Source organism: Carcharodon carcharias, chromosome 6 (genome assembly GCF_017639515.1).
Source record: "Carcharodon carcharias isolate sCarCar2 chromosome 6, sCarCar2.pri, whole genome shotgun sequence".
NCBI lineage: Eukaryota > Metazoa > Chordata > Chondrichthyes > Lamniformes > Lamnidae > Carcharodon > Carcharodon carcharias.
Genome location: NC_054472.1, coordinates 23,170,435 through 23,191,432, shown reverse-complemented (window position 1 = coordinate 23,191,432; position 20,998 = coordinate 23,170,435). Strand labels below are relative to the sequence as shown.

Sequence of the window (20,998 nt, the reverse complement as noted above, 5' to 3'; positions counted from 1 at the left end):
TTCCTCTACACTTTTCAGTATCCTACCATTTACTGTGTACTTTCTTGCCTGGTTTGTCCTCCCCAAGTGCATTACCTCACACTTCTCTGGATTGAATTCTGTTAGCCACTTCTCTGCCCAGTCCATTGATAACTTCCTACAATCTACAGCTATCTTCCTCACCATCAATCACATGGCCAATTTTTGTACCATCTGCATGCCTCCTAAATTTAAGACACTGACATATACTACAAGAAGCTAGGGACTTAGTATTAATCTCTACAGAGCCCCTCTAGAAACCGTCTTCTAGGCATAAAAGCACCTGTCCACCATTATCCTTTAATTTCTGCCTTGGAGCCAATTTAGGATCCAACCTGCTGCTTGCTCATGAATCCCATGGGCTTTTATTTTCATAATCAGTCTGCCATGTGGGAACCTTGTCAAAATCCTTGCTAAAATCCATCAAATGCACAACTGTCTTAAACCTTCCTTGTTATTTCCTCAAAAAAATTTAATCCAGTTAGTCAGACATGACCTTCCCTTAAATTCATGTCAACTCCCCCTTAATTCATGTATTTCAAAGGACAATTTGTACTGGCCCTCGATTTCTTTCCTGTAATTTTCCCACCACCAAGGTTGGACTGTCTGGCCTGCAAATTATATTTTTATATAAAAAATGTACAATGTTAGCATTCTTCAAGCACCACACCTGTAGCCAGAGAGAAGTAAGAAAACAATGGTCAGAGCCTCTGCTATTTCATCCATTAGTAGGCTGGGATACATTTCATCCAGACCTAAGAATTTAGCTGCTTTCAAAGATGCTAAATCTCATAATATTTCCACTATGTTTATCCTGTCCAATACTTCATACTCCTTATTTGCAACATCTGTATCTTCTCCCTCTTGCAGACAGATACAAAGTCCATGCCCATGTTTTCTGTCGCCATACACAGGTTATCTTTTTGATCTCTACTAGCCCTACTTTTCTCTAAATTATCCTCTTGTTCTAAGTATATGCAAAACATCTTTGGGTTTTCCTTGATTTAACTTGCCAATATATTTTCATGCCCTCCTTTTGCTTCGCTAATATCCTTTTTAATTTCACCCTGCACTTCCTATACTCCACCAGGCTTTCTGCAGTATTAAGCTCAGTATCTGACACAAGCTTCTGCTTTCAGCCTTCTCCTTTCCTGTACGCTCTACGATGTCTCTGGGCGGAGCTGGGGAGTTCTAGGTTTGGAAATCCACTTTTTCTTTGTGAGAACATAACTATTCGGAATCCTCTCCATCTCCTGCTTGAATCGCATCTCAGCATAATAAAATTAGCATTTCCCAAATTAGAACTTTTCCTCCAGGTCTATCTTAGTCCTTTTCCATAACTACATTAAATTTAACTGGATTATGATTACTACATGCAAAATGTTCTCTAACACTCCTCTTACCTGCCTAACTTCATCCCTAAAACTACATGCAGAAAAGCCCTCTCTCGTTGGGCCTGCTACGTACGGGCAAAAAAAACTCCTGAATACATAAAGAATTCTGCACATTTTATACCTTTTGCACCAATTCTATCCTGGTTAATATTTGGGTAGTTGAAACCCCCTATTACTGCCCTATTGTTTCTATGTTGTGGTCTTTGTTGCCTAACAGACCTGCTGGGATTAAGAGTAATGTGGAAATCACCCCAAAATTCTTCTCAGTAATTTGACAACATAGTTGCTCTTGTACCTTCCTCCTATTTTGGAATCTACAGTATATGCCCATATGAATTAAGAGGAATAGACCATTCAGCCCCTTGCATCTGCTCCGCCATTTGAAAAAAGGCTGATCTGAATGTGACCTCAACTCCATTTTCCTGCATGCCCCAATAATACTTGATTCCCTTGTCAATCAAGAGCCCATCTAACTCAGCCTTGAATATATTCAACGACCCAGCCTCCACTGTTCTCTGGATGCAAGCTCCACAAACTCCACAGGCTAACAACCCCATGAGGAAAATTCTCTCATCTCGGTCTTAAATGGGAGGCACCTTATTTTTAAAATACTGTCCTCTAGTTCTAGTCTCACCCATATGTGGAAACATCCTCTCACCATCTATCCTATCAAGTTCCTTCAAAATCTTATATTTCAATAAAATCATCTCTCATTGTTCTAAACTCCAATGGGTATAGGCCCAACTTGCTCAACCATTCCTCATTAGAAAATTCCTTTATAATCAGGAATCTGAATCTATGAACTGTTTCTAATGCAATTTTATCATTTAAGTAAGGAGACCAAAACTGTACATGGTACTCCAAATGTGGTCTCACTAAGGTCCTGTACAGCTGTTGCAAAAACTTCCCTAATTTTATACTCTAGTCCCCCTTGCAATAAATGACAACATTCCATTTGCCTTCCAAATCACTTGCTATACCTGCATACTAACTTTCTGGTGATTCATGCACCAGGACACCCAGATCCCTCTCTAGTCTTGCATTCTCTCATCGTTTAAATCATTTTGTTTTTCTATTCTTCCTGCCAATGAGGACAAGTTCACATTTTCCTGCATTATGCTCCATCTACCAAATTTTGCCCATTTACTTAACCTTATCTATATCCCTTTGCAGATTCCTTATGTCATCTTCACAATTTACTTTCTATCCATCTTTTTATCATCTGCAAATTTAGCTCCCATACATTCATTCCCTTCATCTAAGTCATTGATGGAGATTGCCCTGATCCCTATGGAACTCCACTAGTCCCATCCTGCCAACCCAAAAATGACCATTTATCCCTACTCTCTGCTTTCTGTTAGCTAGCCAATTCTTGATCCATGTTTCCCCCTACACCATGAGCTCTTATTTTGTGCAGTAGCCTTTGATGTGGCACCTTAGTGAATGCCTTTTGGAAATCCAAGTACACCACATCTGCAGGTTCCCCTTTTTCCTTGCTTGTTACTTCTTCAAAGAAATCAAGTTAGTCAAACACTATTTCCCTTTCACAATGTCAACACTGCCTGATTGCATTATGATTTTCTAAATGTTCTGCTATAGCCTCCTTAATAATAGTTTCTAGCATTTTCTCTATGTTAGTCTAACTGACATAGAAAGCAGAAAAAACTGTCCCTCTCCTTCCTTGAATAGGGGTGTTACATTTGCCGTTTTCCAATCTGCCAGGGCCTTTCCAGGGTCTAGGGAATTTTGGAAGATCAAACAAATGCATCTATTATCTTTGCAGCTACTTCTTTTAAGGCCCTAGAATGCAGACCATCAGGTCCTAGGAACTTGTTAGCCTTTAACTCTATAATAAGTTTCCCAGTACCATTTCCAAGGTGATTGCAATTGTTTTAAGTTCCTCCCTCACTTTTGCCACTTGTTTTTCCCAAGCATTTTTGGGATGGTTTTTGTGTCTCTGAAGACCAATACAAAATAGCTGTTCAACGCTTCCGCCATTTCCTTGTCCATTATAATTCCCCAGACTCACTGAGAACCAACACTCACTTTAGTTAGCACTGATCCACATGCCCAGCAGTGCAATTACCCTTTTTTGTTCTTGCATTCAACCTACTTGGCCACATCTTATGATCCAACTCGCATATCATCCCTCTTCAGAACTATGACTGATTAACCCACATTGCAACTACCATCCACCAACACCCCCAACTCTTTTTTTTAACCCATTCTCTATCCTGTCTGGAAACCATGTAACCAGGAATGATGAGCTGCCATCCATGCTCTCCTTAAGCCATGTTTCATTAATAGCCATATCATATTTCCAAGTATCCATGTGTCTCAGCTTATCTGCCTTATTCACTAGGCTCCTTGCATTGAAGTATATACTGCGAATCACTGAACAACTCATTTGCCATCTGCTTTCTAACCTTATCTTCTCTCTGCCTTCAATACTCACTTACTAATTTTCTGCTTTCCACCTCCAGCTTTGTTTCTCTCCCTGCTGAATCTGCACTCAGGCTGCCACCTCTCTGCCAAGCTAGTTTAAACTCTTCCCAACAGCAGCAGTAAACTTCCCTGCCACAATGACAATGTTAAGTCAGCAAGCATAGGGGATTAGATGAGCACGACTTGTTACAGGCTAGGCCATGGGTAGGTTTTGGATGAGCTCAAGTTTATGGAGCAAAAAAGATGCGAGGTTGGCCAAGAAAGCAGTGAAATAGTTGAGGTGGAGTTAGAAACATTGATGAGAGTTCCAGCACCAGAGCAGTTGAGGCAAGAGCAGTGATGGGGCAATGTTACATAAGTGCAAGTAGGCAGTCTTTGTAATAGAAAAAAGTCAGAAACTCAGCTCTGGATTTAGTAGGACGCCAAGGTGGCAAACAGTCTGGTTCAGCATGAGACCATGGTCGAGGCAGATAATGGAAATGGGAGAAAGGGAACCGAATTTGTAGCAGGGGTGCATGGTGGAGAAACACAAGATGAAGACAATGGTTTGGGCTTCCTAATATTCAATTGGGAAAAATTAAGATGAATCTAGGACTGAAGGTGAACTAGTAGTCTGACAATAGTGAAGCAGTCAAAGGGTCAAAAAGGGTGATGAGGTATAGCTGGATGTCATCAGCATACATCAAAAATTTGATGATTTTTGAATGATGTCGACAAGGGTCAGCAAGTAGAAAAGAAATAGGGGGGCTAAGGATAGATCGTTAGGGGACTCCAGAGCTAAGAGTGTAGAAGTCTCTGACTACAGCTGGATGGATAGAAAGGGCCGTCATCCTGAGCTAGATACCTAAGGAAAGCTTTGGAGAAGGATGATGCGTCAACTGTTTCAAAGGCCGCAGATAGATCAAAAAAGATAAAGATGGATAGTGCATCATGGTCATAGATGTCATTTGTAACTTTGTTTAACTCTTTTCAAAAGGTGTGGCGGGGCTGAAACATGATTGGAGGTGTTCAAACCTGGAGTTGGGGGGTGGGCAGATTTGGGAAATGATTGCATTATGAAGATGGTGGTGGGATGTAGTTCCAAAGACAGAGGGGTCAACAGTGGCTTTATGAAGTGGGTGGGTAAAGATGGGAGATTTAAAAACATGATGCATGTTATACACATGACAAATACACTGTACATTGTTTCTTTCCTCCAACACACCCAATACTTATAAAAATCCTAAAATTGCTTTTCATGTTTCATGCTAGTTTTCACCTGCAATGCATCAATTCAATGTCAACTTTTGTACCTGACTGATTAAGCACTCTCGCCTATTTCTATCCTTCAACTGAAACCACAGATTTGTAATCAAATTCTCAAAGGAAATAAACTCGCAGTGTTATGGAGATCAAACAGGGGAGTGGGATTGAATGGAATGCTCTGTGAGAAGCAGGCAAGGGCATGAAGGGCTAAATGGCTTCCTCCTGTTCTGTAAATGACTATGACTACGTTTCTAACGTCACTTAACTCCCTATAGATTCAAAGCCAAAATTGAAACTTTGAAGTTCCTACTGCAGCATCATCCTGGGCAAGACTCCAAAGCTTTTAAACAGAGAAACTTCACTGCAGTCCTAATTACAAGCTATGATTTACCATCTGTGCAGATTGTCACGTGTACACAAATCAACGTCAATATCTGCTGTCATTAACACTTTTGTAACTCATTTCCTGCTTGACAAACCTAATTGTGCACAATGCTCATCTACCAAGCTCTGCAAATGTAACTGGAATACCATGTCTCACATAATTCACAGAGGATGAAGAACAAATCTCATGAAATGAAGTCAATCATAATCTCCACAAAGGTTTTATGCAAGTTGCCACCTTCCATTGCTTTCGTGCACAAATTTGGCTCAGCAATGGTAACAAAACTCAGGTTTTCACTTTACATTATGTTACAGAGTAAGCACTTACTACAACAGAAGAGACTGATTGAATATACTTGGAAATTGACTGCACTCTGAACTTCACTACCTTGGTGCTCATTTACTAAAGGAATACAGTGGAAAGCCAATGAGTCGGGCTGGAGCACTGAACCTGACCCACCCCAGCCTGACAAGCAAGTGCAAGTTATGCTGCAGCTACAGGTTTAAATGTTCTGGTCAGAATTCTGTATCAAATTCTGGAAGTCAATAACACCATGGCTGATCTTCCTGTTATCATATTTACTATAATTTAGCTTCAAGTTTATTTTACTTATAGCAGATGGGATGCTTGTTCACACTGTACAAGTATACCCAAGCTGACAATGCACAAGACGAACAGAATGAAACAAATACCAATTTTTGCAAACAATGCACAGACTACTCCCAAAACTGATGCAACAGTAAGCAGCATAAACTCCTGCCCAGTTGAGGAAATGCGGCCTAACCAATGTGTAGTATAATGAAAATATAGGTAGATTCTCAATGGCTTTTCAGGTAACAAGAAGCATCTAGTTATAGCAATTGTCTCTGTTAATTACATAGTATTCATAGCACAATGACTTTATTTTCAAATACGTACATACAAATAATCTTAAACTTAATTTTTAAATCACTGGATTTCCAATTTTCAGAGACAGGCCAAATATGTATTGTAACTGATATTCTAACTTCCACCCTACATCTTTTAGTAATATTGCTGGATTCAGTTGTAGTCTAAGATGCCAACTTTAAAGATGGTGTAGTGGGATTTTTTTAAAAATGCTAAAACACTTCATTTTTCATGGGTTAAAATTAGCAAATGTCTGACACAGCTGGTCCCACCTCTCTTTACCACAACTTGACTGACAAACTACAGGTAAGCCCATTGCATCTATCAGTATCATGTTAGCCAGTAAACAGACAAATGCATACACAATGCTGCAGACCGCTCTGATCACTTGCTACACCACTTGAGAATTTTGGCCACACTTGTAAGGAAGAGCATTTGTAGGAGCTTATCACACACTCAAAATATCCCTACGCACTTCACACCTATAAATTACTGTTGGAGTGAAGACCCTTATGGAGTCAAATGGCAACCTCCCAAAGCAATGGCTCCACAAAAACTAAATGAGATTAATTAATTAAATCTCTTTTTAATAATGGTATCAGGTGAGACAAGAATATTGCACATGATACCAGGAGAGTTCCTCTTCTCTGAATAGTGCCATAGGATCTTTTACATCTACGTAAACAGACAGGTGTTCCTCTGGTTTAATGATAGTACCAGCAACAATGCAGCAGTCCCTCAATACTGAACTCAGTGGCAACTTAGACTGCATATGCAAGTCCTTCAGGGTTTCTTAAACCCACAACCTTGAAACTCAGAGCTAAGAATACCGACTGAGTGAAGCTGGCATTGGGCCAAAGCAGAGTTGGTAAAACTGTGGGTGAGATCAGATGTCGAAGAAAGCCACCAGTGGAGAAAACACAATGGCATGGTTTTACAGTTTCTTCGGCCAACCTTGTTATGATAAACTGCGAATACTAAATATATTGTATCTTTTAATTAAAACTGATTAAAATTAAGGGAATTTCCATAGCTAACATTAAGACAAATGTAAAAAGTTTTAGGTAAACCAATTAAGTATTGCTGAAAAAAAAATTTTGTTGAAGCTTTTCATCTTGCACTTATCAAAGCAGTCCCAAATCAGTTCCACACACTATAAAATTGGCCTGTTGGCAAGCTCATAAATAGGGCTCAAGCCATTTGCTCACAATGCAAGTTTGATACCAAAATAGGGTGCAAAGAAAGACATCTGCAAGAAAATGGCTACTCTGATCAGGTCATTTCGCCTATATCACTTATAAGGCCATCACTTTCAAAGCTGAAAAGTGCCCAGTCTACCTCAGATTTCCCTGGAAGGACAATGTATCTCAAAAATTTGAGCAACTGATAAAGCTAGCTGTTTCATACTGCTACTATGCAATAGCAACACGAGTGGTATTCGCCAGTAACAGGATGCTGTCATCAAGCCAAAAAGATGCTCTGCCTATCTCCCAAATGAGTAATGTGGTGTATGAATTTCGATGCCACTGTGATGCTAGGTATGTAGGCCATATATCCCAAAGACTGGCGGATCATATCAAACAGCATGTCCCTTCCACTGTTCGCAACGGGCAAGGTACAAACCATACCCAACCAGCCCGTGTTTGTAAAACTCAAAAACAGCGTCCAACATTAGATGCAATTCCACAATTAGACATCATCTGCTAAATAATCCTCAGTGTGCTAAAAATTATTCTGACAACCAATTTAAAGATTGTCAGTCGGACTCGCAGTGTGGCGCATGTGTGTGTACTGGAAGTTAAATATATTAATACACAGGGCCCTGTTCTTTGCAGACAGAAAAAGAGCATGTACATACATTGTGCCTGTATTAGCTAAACAAAGTAGGTGATAGCCATTTGCTGGTTCATTCCTCAGGGCATTGCCTTGGCCAAAGTCAAGCTGTTTGGTATAAATTTCAAACAATGCTTGGCAATTAACTGTCAGTTACCATTAACTTGTGCATTCTCTATAGCAACACCTCTACCAGTCAGAGTCCACTTGCCAACCAATTAGCACTCTCTTCTCATATAACAAAGTTGTTGCTTCCCCTGACATTGGTATTCTTATGATTGTCCTGATGAGTGTAAGATGAAAAGCTTTGAAAAAGTGTCTTCTTTCAGCAATATTCAAGTTCTGTGCTACCAATTAAGTTTGTCAACTCAGTATAGAAAATGTACTACAGTACAATGTAATCAGTAGTATTGAGACATCATTAAGGCATTCAGTCACTGGGAAATAATCTAAACGCAAAGAGGGTTGCCAAATCCAGTTCAGTTTACAGAAGCCACAGATATAAAACATACATGACATTCAAGTGTCAGCATGTAGGAATAAAGCCAGAGTTAGCAACTTTCAGATTGCATCACCAATCTATTCCAGAGTACAGATACCCTGTGTATAACAGATCTCTGCATGTGGAATAAAAAGCAAAGTGCAATTCCTACCTAAAGTTCCAATATTTAGTGCATAAACTAAATTAATTCTAGGCATTAAACTATTTAGACTTCATATTAACATTTCAAAAGACAATTTTATACCTTTCAGTCTGTAAACGTGCACTCAATGACATTTAATTCTACAAACCTAACATAAAACAGGTGCTTAAGGTTTGGCCAGACTAAAATTAGCCAGCGAGGCAAAAACATTTAAACCTCCAGATCACAAGCAGAACTGAATACAGTAACAAAATAAAAATAGAAATTAAATATTCACAATACCTGCTAAGATTGAATTTGTTGAGCTTTTCCGATACTTCCCGTAATCTGAAAAGAGATAAATCTAGTTGAAACAATGCAACAGTAAAATTTATCCATCATCCTTCTATAATTAACAAGGATATGTCATACAACTCCAACTTCATGTATTACGATACTGATGCTGAACTATATGCCATTTACATGCACAGAAGGTTAAACTATGGAGAATTTCTACACATCACAAATTATAATCAAAAAATACTAAACAATTTTTCTCAACTATAATCTTGTTACCATTCTAATGACATTGCAGAGTATTTAAATAATTTGCCTTCTGCTTTTTGAAGGTGGAGCCACACAAGGTTAGACACCATATAAAGTACTTTCATTTTACAAAAAAATAAAGTTTGGTTACCTTCAGTGTAGTACTGTTTTATAAACCCATCCATAGCTGGAAATATTGCTTAATTTTAAAGTTGTGATGCCTCATTAATTTGAGAAAATCAGTGTTAGTGTGGTACAAAATAAATCAGCATTATATGTAGAGTGTGCGTATTTACACCTGGATTCTCTTAGGACAAGATAATCTCTGTACTTTGTCATTTACCTTTGCAAATGTCATTAAAACTCTGGTGTAGCCTCTTACCAGTACCGTGAACCTATCTGTAAGCCAAATATCATTTCATATTTGGAGCCCATTCTAATTTTTCCCTGTCAGCTTACAAAACTGCATGAGAGGAAGCTGCTCCAGGTAGGATATAAGCTGCCTGACCCTCAGCACCATTCCCAAAAAAGACACCTTTATAAAAATTTTTCAGCTGGCACATGCTGCAACTTTACAGGTCCTACTCCTTACTGCTGCCCATATCATTCCCTTTTCAAAATAAACCCCAAGCCCTTTACTCCTCTGTCCTTCTAAAACATCATCCTCTGTGACCGTGACTATGCTGCACTATCCCCACCCCCACTCACCCACCCCTTCTTAACCTGTCAAGCTGCACTGTTAACCACACACTGTCCTCTCCGTGGCCCAGCTGAATGGGACTGCACTTGCCTGGTTCCACTCTTAATAGCCTACAATGTGTTCGCTTCCCACTCAATTACCTCTGGAGCCCCCAAGGATCTAACTTGGACCTCATTCCCTCATATTTCTCATCTACATGCTACCTTTGGGTAACATCATCTGAAACGTAATGTTAGTTCTCACATGTACACTGGTGACACCCAGGTCTATTGTCAAACTGCTCATCTGACATTCAGTCCTGTATGAGCCAAAAGTTTCTCCAGTTAAACGTTAAGATGGCTGAAGCCATTGTCTTCAATCCATGCCATAAACTCTATTCCCTCACCACTGATACTACACACTCTAGCCACTGTCTCAGGCTGAATCAAATCATTCACAACTTCTGCATCCTATGCTGAACTTCCAACCCCATATCCTTTCCATCACAAAGACCACCTATTTTCAACTCCGTAATAATCACCTGTCACCACTTCAGCTGTTGTTAAAACTCACATCCATGCTTTTGCTACTTCCAGTTGACTATTCTAATGCTTTACTGGCCAGTCTCCTACTTTCCATAAAGTGATCCTCATCCCGGGGATCCATATCCTCGCAGCTCTCAATCCCAATTATCTACTACCTGTGCTCGCTCACTGCACTGGTTGCAAGACCAGCAACAACAATTTTAAAACTCTGTCTAAACTTCTCCATGGTTTCTCTCCTGCCCATTTCTAACCTCCTCCAGCCCTACAACTCTCAAAGAATTCTATGTTTCTCCAACTCTGGCTTCTTGTGCATTCCTGTACTTCTGTTGCCCCACCACGGTCAGCTGTATCTGCAGTTGCCTGGGCCCCAAGTTTCTTTGCCTCCCTACTCCTGTAAGGGACTGCTTAAAACTGCTTTACTTGTCCTAATGTCTTGTTTGGCTCATAAACATACGAATTAGGAGCAGTGGGCCACTCGACCTCTTGAGCCTGCTCTGTCATTTGATAAGGTCATGGCTGATCTGAATACAACCTCAACCCCACATTCCCGCCTACTCTCAATAACCTTTCACCCCCTTGTTAATCAAGAATCTATCTAGCTCTGCCTTAAAAATATTCAAAGACTCTACTTCCACCATCTTCTGAGGAACAGAGTTCCAAAGACTCACTACCCTCAGAAAAAAATTCTCATCTGTCTTAAATGAGTGACCCCTTATTTTTAAACAGTGACCCCTAGTTCTAGATTCTTCCACAAAATGAAGAATCTTCTCCACATCCACCCTTTCAAGACTTCTCAGGGTCTTATATGTTTCAATCAAGTCGACTCTTACTCTTCTAAATTCCTGTGGATAGAAGTCTAGCCTGTCCAGCCTTTCCTCATAAGCCAACCCACCCATTCCTGGTATTAGTCTAGTAAACCTTCACTGAACTGCTTCTAATGTATTTACATCTTCCTTTAAATAAGGAGACCAGTACTGTACACAGTACTCCAAACGTGATCTCACCACTGCCCTTTATAACTGAAGCATAACCTCCCTACTTTTGTAAACAATTCGCCTTGCAATAAATGATAACATTCTATTAGCCATCCTAATTGCACATGCACACTAACCTTTTCTGATTCATGCACTAGGACACCCAGATCCCTCAGAATCTCAGAGTTATGCAATCTCTCATTTAGACATTAATATTCCTTTTTATTCTTCCTGCCAAAATGAACAGTTTCACATTTGCCCACATTAAATTACAAGTGGCTCAGTGCCAATTTTTGTCCAATTAAGTTCCTGTAAAGTGCCTTGGGACGTTTAAGTACATTAAAAGGTGCTATATAAATGCAAGTTATTGTTATTTAAAACTGCTGTTATCAAATTTAAATTGAGCTTTTCTGTATTAATCTCATCTGCAAACACCACCCTCAACAATGACCACAAATATATTTTAGAAGCACTTAACCTCAAAATAAATTAGTGACAAAAACAAGTTGTATACAGTGAGCAGATGGCATATTGTAAGCACAGCCACATATGTGGCTGAAACATTACTGTTCTGATACTGCACTTATTGTTACTTTAATTTCAAGTCTTTCTTCATCTGAGAATCTGGATTGCACATTCTCTTCAAAACTAATACCATTCTATTTGCTAATAGGTTTGTAACCTCCACCATTAATACTCCACCTCTAAGTCCCCACAGTTACTCAGCCAAGAGCAAACATGATTTTGTTAAGGAGAGCACGAGTCTTGAATACAAAGAACCTGGAAATCTATTCGAGTCTGGACTTTGAATGGAAGGTCAAGACTATTATAGTTACCAACCCCTTTCAAATGGTCCTATTTTATCTGCTCCTACAATTGGTGTATACCAACTTATAAAACTGAATGATTACATTGCTTTGTGATTAGAAATATAATACAGTTGAAGTCTTATTCATTGAGATCAGCTGCTGAACAAAGGTTTTCAAGATTCTTGTACTAACCAGTTTTCATCTGTCATTTTTTCATACCCTGACCATTTCCCTGATAATTAGGTCTCCTGAATTTTAGTACTCCACAAAGATTTGATGCCAAATAATTTTGCAAGTCTCAAACTTGGCACAATATCTCTCTCAATGGAGAAGTACAGGTGTCCACATTCTATTGACAAAGACACAAACTTCCAAGAATAGCCAATTGCAATTACCAACTCAAAATCACAAAAGTCCTAAAAAGTTATCAAAATACATTGCAAACCAAAACACAAACACTGCAGATGTGAAAATTTAAAATAAAAAAAGGCTGGAAACACTTAGCAGAGTATCTGCGAAAATAAGCCACTAGTCAACATTTCAGACACTGCCGCCTGTCATCATCTAAAGGAAAATGTCTGAAACATTACCTTGCCACTTCTCTCCATAGATCTGTACCTGACATGTTAAGTGTTTCCAGCATTTTGTTGTTTTTATGCTGCATTTAACACCCACTATTTTATTTGATTGGGAATAAAACTAACTGAAACGATAGCAAAATTAACTCAGAAAAAAGAACTAAGCACGCTTGAAGACCAAATAATTCAAAAAGGTATAGTGATGTTGCATCCACGAACCCAGGGTCAACCAAATACATCATTAATTGTAAAGCGCTTTGGAAGATTCTGAGTAACAGCACCAATAACAGCATCAAGTGGTCTGCTCTGGCCATATTGTGCAGCCAATTTTTCTGGCTTTGAAATTCCTACAATTTACTAAGTACATTACTTACATTGTGCAAAGTACTTGAGCACTGTGTTTTTACTTTACTTGAATTCCAATTGTTAACTCAAAGTAACTAACAAAAAGATGTTGGAATTGCCTCCTCAGCATTTCTACTGCAATGAAAAATTAAAATTAGCGAAGTGGTCAACTGTCAATCAGTAGAAATGCAAGTATCAACAAAAAAAAATCTAATAATATGCAGCCCATGTGATAAAGGACTAGACATCCAAGGAACATTCTCTAGAATGAATTAAGTAACTATGAGAGATCAAACTTACAACTTCTTTGCTGAAGTAAGAGCAAATGTGGGTAATTTACCACATACCGAAGCCAGTTTGCATCAAGTATTGAAGGGAATTGACACAAGCAAATTAAGTGCCCAGTTAGCACGCCATTTTTATTCCTCAATAAACAGCTTTCACTAGGCAGTGATCATATGTGCAAACGTCAGAACTGGAAACTATGTAATTCTCAGAAGTATGACTTAAATGTTTGTATGCAAATTTGAGTGCAGTCAAGTCATACTAGACTTTGTACATGACAATTTAGTCATAATTAACTGAACTATGGTTTATCAAAATTGATTTTACTTATGTAAAAATTTAGTCTAGTATAAGTTCCTAACGGTAGTTTCCTCATTTAACTAGTCCAATGCAAAGTCTCTGATCTAGCAGGAAAGAAGAATATAAATAATCCTGCCACATAAAAAGCTTGCAGTTAGTTGACTTGCAGTTAAGTGCACCACTGTTCCATTATGTGCTTTTTGTACTCCTCTGGCCAACAAACATCCCAAAAAATAAATATAGAGCATGCCCCAACCATTTTGATGAAAATTTGTTTTCTCTGGAACAACTGCCAAGCAGAACTACCTTAATCTGTGAATCAGGGACCCAAAACAAACCACTGCACAAACTGTGACACTTTCTAAAACTTTAGTACCAGTAACTTCATAATCCACTTAGCATAAAAGCAAAACCCTAACAGGATGCAATTAAAAGAAATGTTCTGCCTTTGAGCCCACTCAGAACTCCAATGCAACTCTGACATCATACCTGTCAAGGTTCTTGCTGCACTATTTAAGATAACCTGAGCAAAGCACATAAAATTGTTAAATTTACAACGCTCCATAAAGAGGTCCCATTGTCATTTATGGCACCAGAAAGTACAAGTTGTAAATACATGACAAGCATTACCCTATGGGGAGAGGAAAAGCAAAAGAAGCTGTCTAGATGCAACACTCAGTTCCTGAGTAGTAACTTGTTTGGCCAATATGTCTGGAGGTATATGAGGAGCAAATAGAACAATGCAATTTAACAAATATAAAGAAGTGCTAATTTTCTCCTCACGTATTACTAAAGTGATAAAGCACCATATAGAAGACTTGCCAGCAAGTCAAAGCCCATGGAATAAAAAAAGTGGCAGCATGGATATGAGGTTGGCTGAGTGACAGGAAACAGACTGGTGATGAACTGTTATTTTTTTGGACTGGAGGAACACAGTGGGGTTCTCAGGGGTTGATATTATGATCACTGCTTTTCTGGACCTATATTAAATGACTGAGGCTTGGGTGTACAGGGCGCAATTTCAATTTTTTCACATGCTAAACTTGTAAATAATAGAACTGTGGAGGATAGTGATAGTGATTGAATTCAAGAGTCAGGCTGGTGAAATAAGCAGACAAAATGTAGAGACCTGAGGTATATGTATACAAATTGCTGAAGGTGACAGGGCAGGTTGAGAAAGTGGTTAAAAAGGTATACAGGATCCTTGGTTTTATAAAATGGAGAGAGAGTACAAAAGCAAGGAAGTTATGACAAAACTTCATAAAATACTTGTTTGGCCTCAACTGGAGGATTGTATCCAATTCGAGGTGCACACTTTAGTTGGGACATGAAGGTTTAAGTGAGAGTGCAGAAAAGATTTAGAAGAATGGTTCCAGGGATGAGGGACTTCAGTTATATTGGCAGATTGGCAAAGCAGCGGTTGTTCTCCTCAGAGAAGCTTGAGAGGAGATTTGATAGAGGTGTTCAAAATCATCACAAGTTAAAGAGAAATTGTTCCCTTTAGCAGAAGGTTCAAGAACCAGAGGGTGCCAATTTAACGAGACTGGCAAAAGGTGACATGAGGATCACTTTTCTTAACCAGGCGAGTAATTAGTATCCGGAATGCACTGCCTTAGAGTGTGGCAGGTTCAATCATAGCTCTCAAAAAGGAGCTGGATAAGCAGCTGAAGAAAGAAAATTTGCAGGGCAATGGCAAAAGGGCAAGGGAGTGGACTAGCTGAGTTGCTCTTGCAGAGAGTTGGAAACGGAAATGAGATCACAAGTCAAATGTCCTCCTTCAGTGCTATGGCTATTCAATGAAGCGACATTGCATCCTATGTCCCATTAATATTTCCCTACATTACATAAATCAGCCTATAATTTGTCCCTAAGATTTGCTGCAGCATCATCATTCAGGTCTTTATGGATGGAGCACAAACCTGCTGATGCAAGATAAGCAGCATGAATTTTACCAGTTGGTACAAAAATTCATATGCTTGCAGTAAATCAAACTGTGTGTAATCGTCAATGGACCCAAAAATGAAATACTGATGCTTTAATCTCCTTGATTTTCACATAGTTGAGATAAGGTTAGCAAAACCTATGCTTCTTTGGGACAGAAGCATCAAACAGTGACCAGGCAGCTCAAAGAAATGCACTGCGTGGAAGGTGGGCGGGGGGGGGGGGAATCAGATAAGCCACCCACCCCATGGTTCATCACCAGGCTAGCCAGCAGCACTAGAAGCAAAACAACTTCAGAATGTGTGGGATAAGGGGAGAATTAGTAATCAAACAGATTGAGCAGGATGATTTTTTTTGCCCTTTTACAAATAAATGGTCTACTTTCGCCCATATAATAAATTGCAAACAATGCGCATTACCAGTACTTTCTGAAGAAAAAAGGCCAAATGCCTAAAAATATTTTGCACAATTCACTGACATAACTTCAGTTGGATCACTTACAAATGTAAACTGAATATAAATTTAATCTACTATTATCAAATTCAGCAAATGATCAAGAACAACCAAATCTGTCAATGAAATTCCTGCTATCAATGTTTCAACGTCACAACAAGAATCTTAACTTCTGGGAATCAAGGGATATGGGTGCAGTTGAAAAAGTGCCACAAGGGAGATCAGTCATAACCGTAATGAATAGTGGAGCAGGATCGAGGGGCCATATGGTCTAAACTTGCTTCTACTTCTTACATAGCAATCTTGGACAACAGAGTCTGTCAAATCAGACTCAAGTGACTCGTCAAAATGCATACATTGTCTATTTTAATCAGATTAGCAAATTGAGCCAATCAGCCTATCAAATATTCAAATTTCCCCAATTAAAGTATTTAATATGATACCTGTTTGCATTCACTATGTCAACACTGCTTACAAGTACAAGTGGTCAGCAAAAAGGTGAACTCAAGGAAAGTAAACACAACCACTCCATTTTGTCTTAGAGCAAGGATGTAAATGCATTAGCTACAGTCAAATTTCTGTTTTTGTTGATAAAATTACCTATTTAATACAGCTTTAGATTCCAGTTTGAATAGTACAATTTCAACTGGGTATAAAATTCCAACTGGTAAACTTTAAGTGAACAAGTGACTAACAGATTCTTGTCTTTAGTGGAGAAAGGATAAAACAAGAGAAAAAAATTGCTGGAACCACAAGTTAAATGTTTGGATTTTTGATAGCAGTAATTTGTTATAAAGAATAATCTTATCTTCCTAACAAAACACCACATTGGAAAACAGCAAGCACTGAACAGTAAAAGAAATTTACAGAAGATGACTGACAGCATGTTAGAGAGGTGTGTTTTCAGCAGACCATCAAGGTAGAGAGGAGAACAGTAGAAATATAGAACAAGTACAGGGCATGGCAGCTAAATGCTTCTTTCATCATTAGGAAAGACCACAGGGGATGAAAGAGCAGGTGCTGCAGAATCTATTGCTGATGCTTTTCAGAGACAATGTGCAGCAAGTCCACGGAGATTTCAGAAAGAGAAATTTTGAGGGAGATTCCAAAGAGATGAATTTTGAGGGCGACAGCCTAATGGACAGGTTGTCACTGGTATAGCCTGCAAACACGTGGACTTGATATAAAGGACAGGATACAAATCATGGAATTTGAATGACTTGGGAGCTTGTGTAGACTGCAGCTCTGTCAAGGAGAGCATTTGAAAAACTTGAGTCTTGATTTGATAAAGAAAAAAGATGTAGGCTTCAGCTGACCAGTAATGCTTCAGAGATAAGTAGCCCTGGACCACATGTGTTTGAAGCTCAGCTTAGGACACCAGAGTTATGAAGCTCTGGGTTCAATCTGAGTGACAGCCCCCAGAAGGAAAGGGAATGTCAAAGGCACAAACTGAACAGTATGGCTTTAGCAATGAAGCAAAATTCTGACTCATCCTGAGCTTGATGTCAGGTAAGTAGGGAGAAAGAATAGCAACAAAAGAAGAATCTAGAGTGAAGACAAATAAGTAGCATTGGGAATTTTCAGCATACATCTGGAAATTCCCTCATGTTTGGAATGACCTCTACAGTCAGATTCTGCATCTTAACAATACTGGGCCATAATTTGGAGCAGACCAAGGATGGCTATATTCAGGTCAGAGAAGCCACCACTGGGGTATTAAAACACATGTTTCTATCTTAAGTGCAAACTAAAGTACACATCTAACTGAATTGCATAAAATGACTTTTGTTTTTTTAACCGGGCCACAGATTTAAAATAATTGGAAAAGGAAGCAAAAGCGACACGAGAAAAACATTTTCGTGCAGCAAGTGCTTAAGGTCTGGAATGCACTGCCTGAGTGTGTGCTGGAGGCAGGTTCAATCAAAGCATAAGAGGGAATTAGATTGTTATCCAAAAGAAAGAATGCACAGGGTTATGGGGAGAAGGTGAGGAAATGGCATTGTGTGAAATGCTCATTCAGAGAGCCAGTGCAGACACGATAGGCCAAATAGCCTCCTTCTGTGCTGTGATAATTCTGTGAAGAACATGTAATTCATTAATTTTAGACTTCAGTGTGGTTGTCCTGCTACTGCCACATAAGGTCAATTTTTCCAAAGGATTTAATTTGACTTCACTGCAGTTTAGGAAAATTTGATATTGACTCAGTAAAATTATCTAATTCTGTATTATTTTATGTTACATAAAACAAGTGTCTTGTTAATTGGGCTGCATGATGAAAACACATTACAACACTCATGAATTAGTCTTCACTTTCTCAATCCAATTAATTTTGCAACATGTTAAAATCTGCCGAGATTTTTACACCAAAATCACAACTGTCCTCTATCTTGGATTGTACTATAGTAAAGAGTTCCATTTTCTCCCCGATCCCTTTTCCTCAGAAGGCCTCCTTTACTTTGCCAAGTGCGGTTGTTCATTTGATAGCAAGTCAGTTAACGATACAAGACTATTTACTGCATAGAATAAATAGAAAACCCTCAACTGATTTTCACCCTCTCTCCAAAGCTAGAAGCACCAAGGCAGATTGTGGTCTAACGAGTTGAACTTTTCTTTTCAGGCAAAGCAAGCCTTATTCATAACCAAAGAAATGTTACAGCTTTAGAGCCTACTTCCTTCATTAAGGATTCTAAACAGACCTGGTATCCAGGAAGGAAACATTTTAAATGCTGTTGGTTAAAGATTTTTAGAAATATTTTTGAACTGTAGTTTAGTTCAAGAATCTGTGCTCTTAACCCAATATGGTGCTAAAAGGGCATGAATGTTAAATTTAAATCAAATTTAAAATATTTATTGTATTACAAAAATCATGTTGAACACTCGAGACTAGCTCAAACGCCTACAATTTTTGACGTTTATAAAATGCATGTTATTCACCCTAAATATATCTTGAACGTACAGAGGTCAATCCAGACACCCCAAGTTCATTCTGTGTACAAGATCGAGTGATGCATTAAAGGCATCAACTAATTTACAAGGCTCGGATGGCAAATATTAGGTACAGTACAGTATACACAGCGCCAGATTAACAGTTCCCCAAGAAACATACATTCTCCTAGAACCATACAATTTACGTTCTTAAAACAAAACGGGAAGAGATTTTAAATTCCTTCCCTTCGGCATGCTTTCGAGATATCACACGTCAAGAGCTGGCACTGAAAAATCTACCTCTATTAATGGGATGAATGCAGCCGATGATCAATATGGAGAAGCGTGTTTTACCGGCTCGACAACTAACCATGGAGGGAGGGAGGGGGGGAGTAGGGCAACAATCGAGCTGCAAATGACGCATCGGCCAACATAACCCGTTTCTCACCGTGGCCAATCTGCCTAGCTCCCAAAATTTTCTACACGAGCATGTGCTCCACGCTTTATTTCCGAACAAAAATATTTCACGAAAGCACCGAGCCCCTTTTCCCTCGCATGCGGGGAGGGGGGTAATGAGTAATCGGGCTCGGTGCCGGGTCAGCGCACTGATCGCGGATGCGGACCGGTTCGCTTATTTTGAAAAAGATAGCCTTTTGTGCTCGGGCCTGTTAAGTCACTGGGGAGGCAAGTAGCCTCGTCCTCCCGGAACAATCAGTTCTCCTCATCCCCACCCCCCACCGCCTCTCAAGGGTGGCGAGAGTTTCTCCTCCCTTCCCTCCCCTCCATCCATCTTTCTTTCCATACCCTCCCTTCGCCGCTCGGGAGACGCATTGTCTCGGCAACTTTTCCGCCCAGGCCCCTTGGCCGGGCGAGGGCCACCTCCGCGGAAACATCGGCCTTGCTTCCCGACCTCTCCTTTCCTCCACCTCCCTCCACTCCACTCCGTTCCACTCCACCCCCCTAACCAGCCACCACCCCGGCCTTCCCTCCAAGCCTCCGGCCTAGGCCTCCCATTTGCCGGGGCCCGCCCGCCCGCCGACCGGCCGGCCACTCACCTGTCGTTCAGCTGATCCTCGGTGCCCGGTAGCGGGTGAACCACAAAGTGAATGGACGTCATGACGGTCGGAGCTGGGAAGGGAAGAGCAAAAAGCGGCCGAACCCGCGCCGCGCCAGCACACACACACACACACACACACTCACTCAGAAACCAGAGGGGATAGGGAGGCAATCAAAATAAATAAACCTCTGATTTACAGGGTCTACTCCTTTGATTTCCTCCTTTTTCAAAAAAAAAACAAATTTTTGGGGGGGGAAAATCAGGCGGCTTGCTAGCTATTTTTTTTGACACCCGCCGCTTCAGCGAGCAGCCGCCGCCATCTTACTGTTGATGTGCCCACACAATCAAAGCCGTTCGGCGATTGGTCGCGCCCGCACGGCCGGACGGCGGATGCGACAAGCCCTCCGATTGGCCGGCCCGGCAGGGGACATCGAGACAAAAAGGTATTGGGCGTGGGTCAGGTGACGCAGGGCCGGGCACGTGACTGCAGGTCAGCCGGGGGCCATTGTTCGGGGCGGGCACGTGACAGAGGGAGGGCTGAGCTGAGCAGAGCAGAGCAGACCGGCAGCAAGTTTATCCTAGCCTCTGAACCTCACCATATATAATACCCCATCTCCAGATTCCCCCTCAGCCTTCCATCCAACCCAGATCAACGTCAGTGCCGTGCAAAAACGAACATGGCCACTAAGAGTAGTATAGAACAGAAGGGAATTGATCACCTTTTGTAGGG

The 20,998-nt window shown here is 40.2% G+C and overlaps 1 protein-coding gene across 6 annotated transcripts in view; it reads right to left on the bottom strand.

Annotated features, from left to right (window-relative positions):
- Positions 1-20,599, bottom strand: part of ubr5 (ubiquitin protein ligase E3 component n-recognin 5) — a 155,367-nt gene extending 134,768 nt beyond the window's left edge. For 3 of the 6 annotated variants that reach the window (XM_041189352.1, XM_041189353.1, XM_041189354.1), the window contains exons 1-2: positions 20,267-20,599; positions 9,135-9,179 (exon numbers count right to left, since the gene is read on the bottom strand). In XM_041189352.1, coding sequence (XP_041045286.1) covers positions 9,135-9,179; positions 20,267-20,328 — 107 coding nt within the window. In that variant the 5' untranslated portion in view covers positions 20,329-20,599. The remainder of the gene's footprint in view (positions 1-9,134; positions 9,180-20,266) is intronic. The other 3 variants (XM_041189356.1, XM_041189358.1, XM_041189355.1) reach the window with 1 other exon arrangement.
- Between the last annotated feature and the right edge of the window lie 399 nt (positions 20,600-20,998).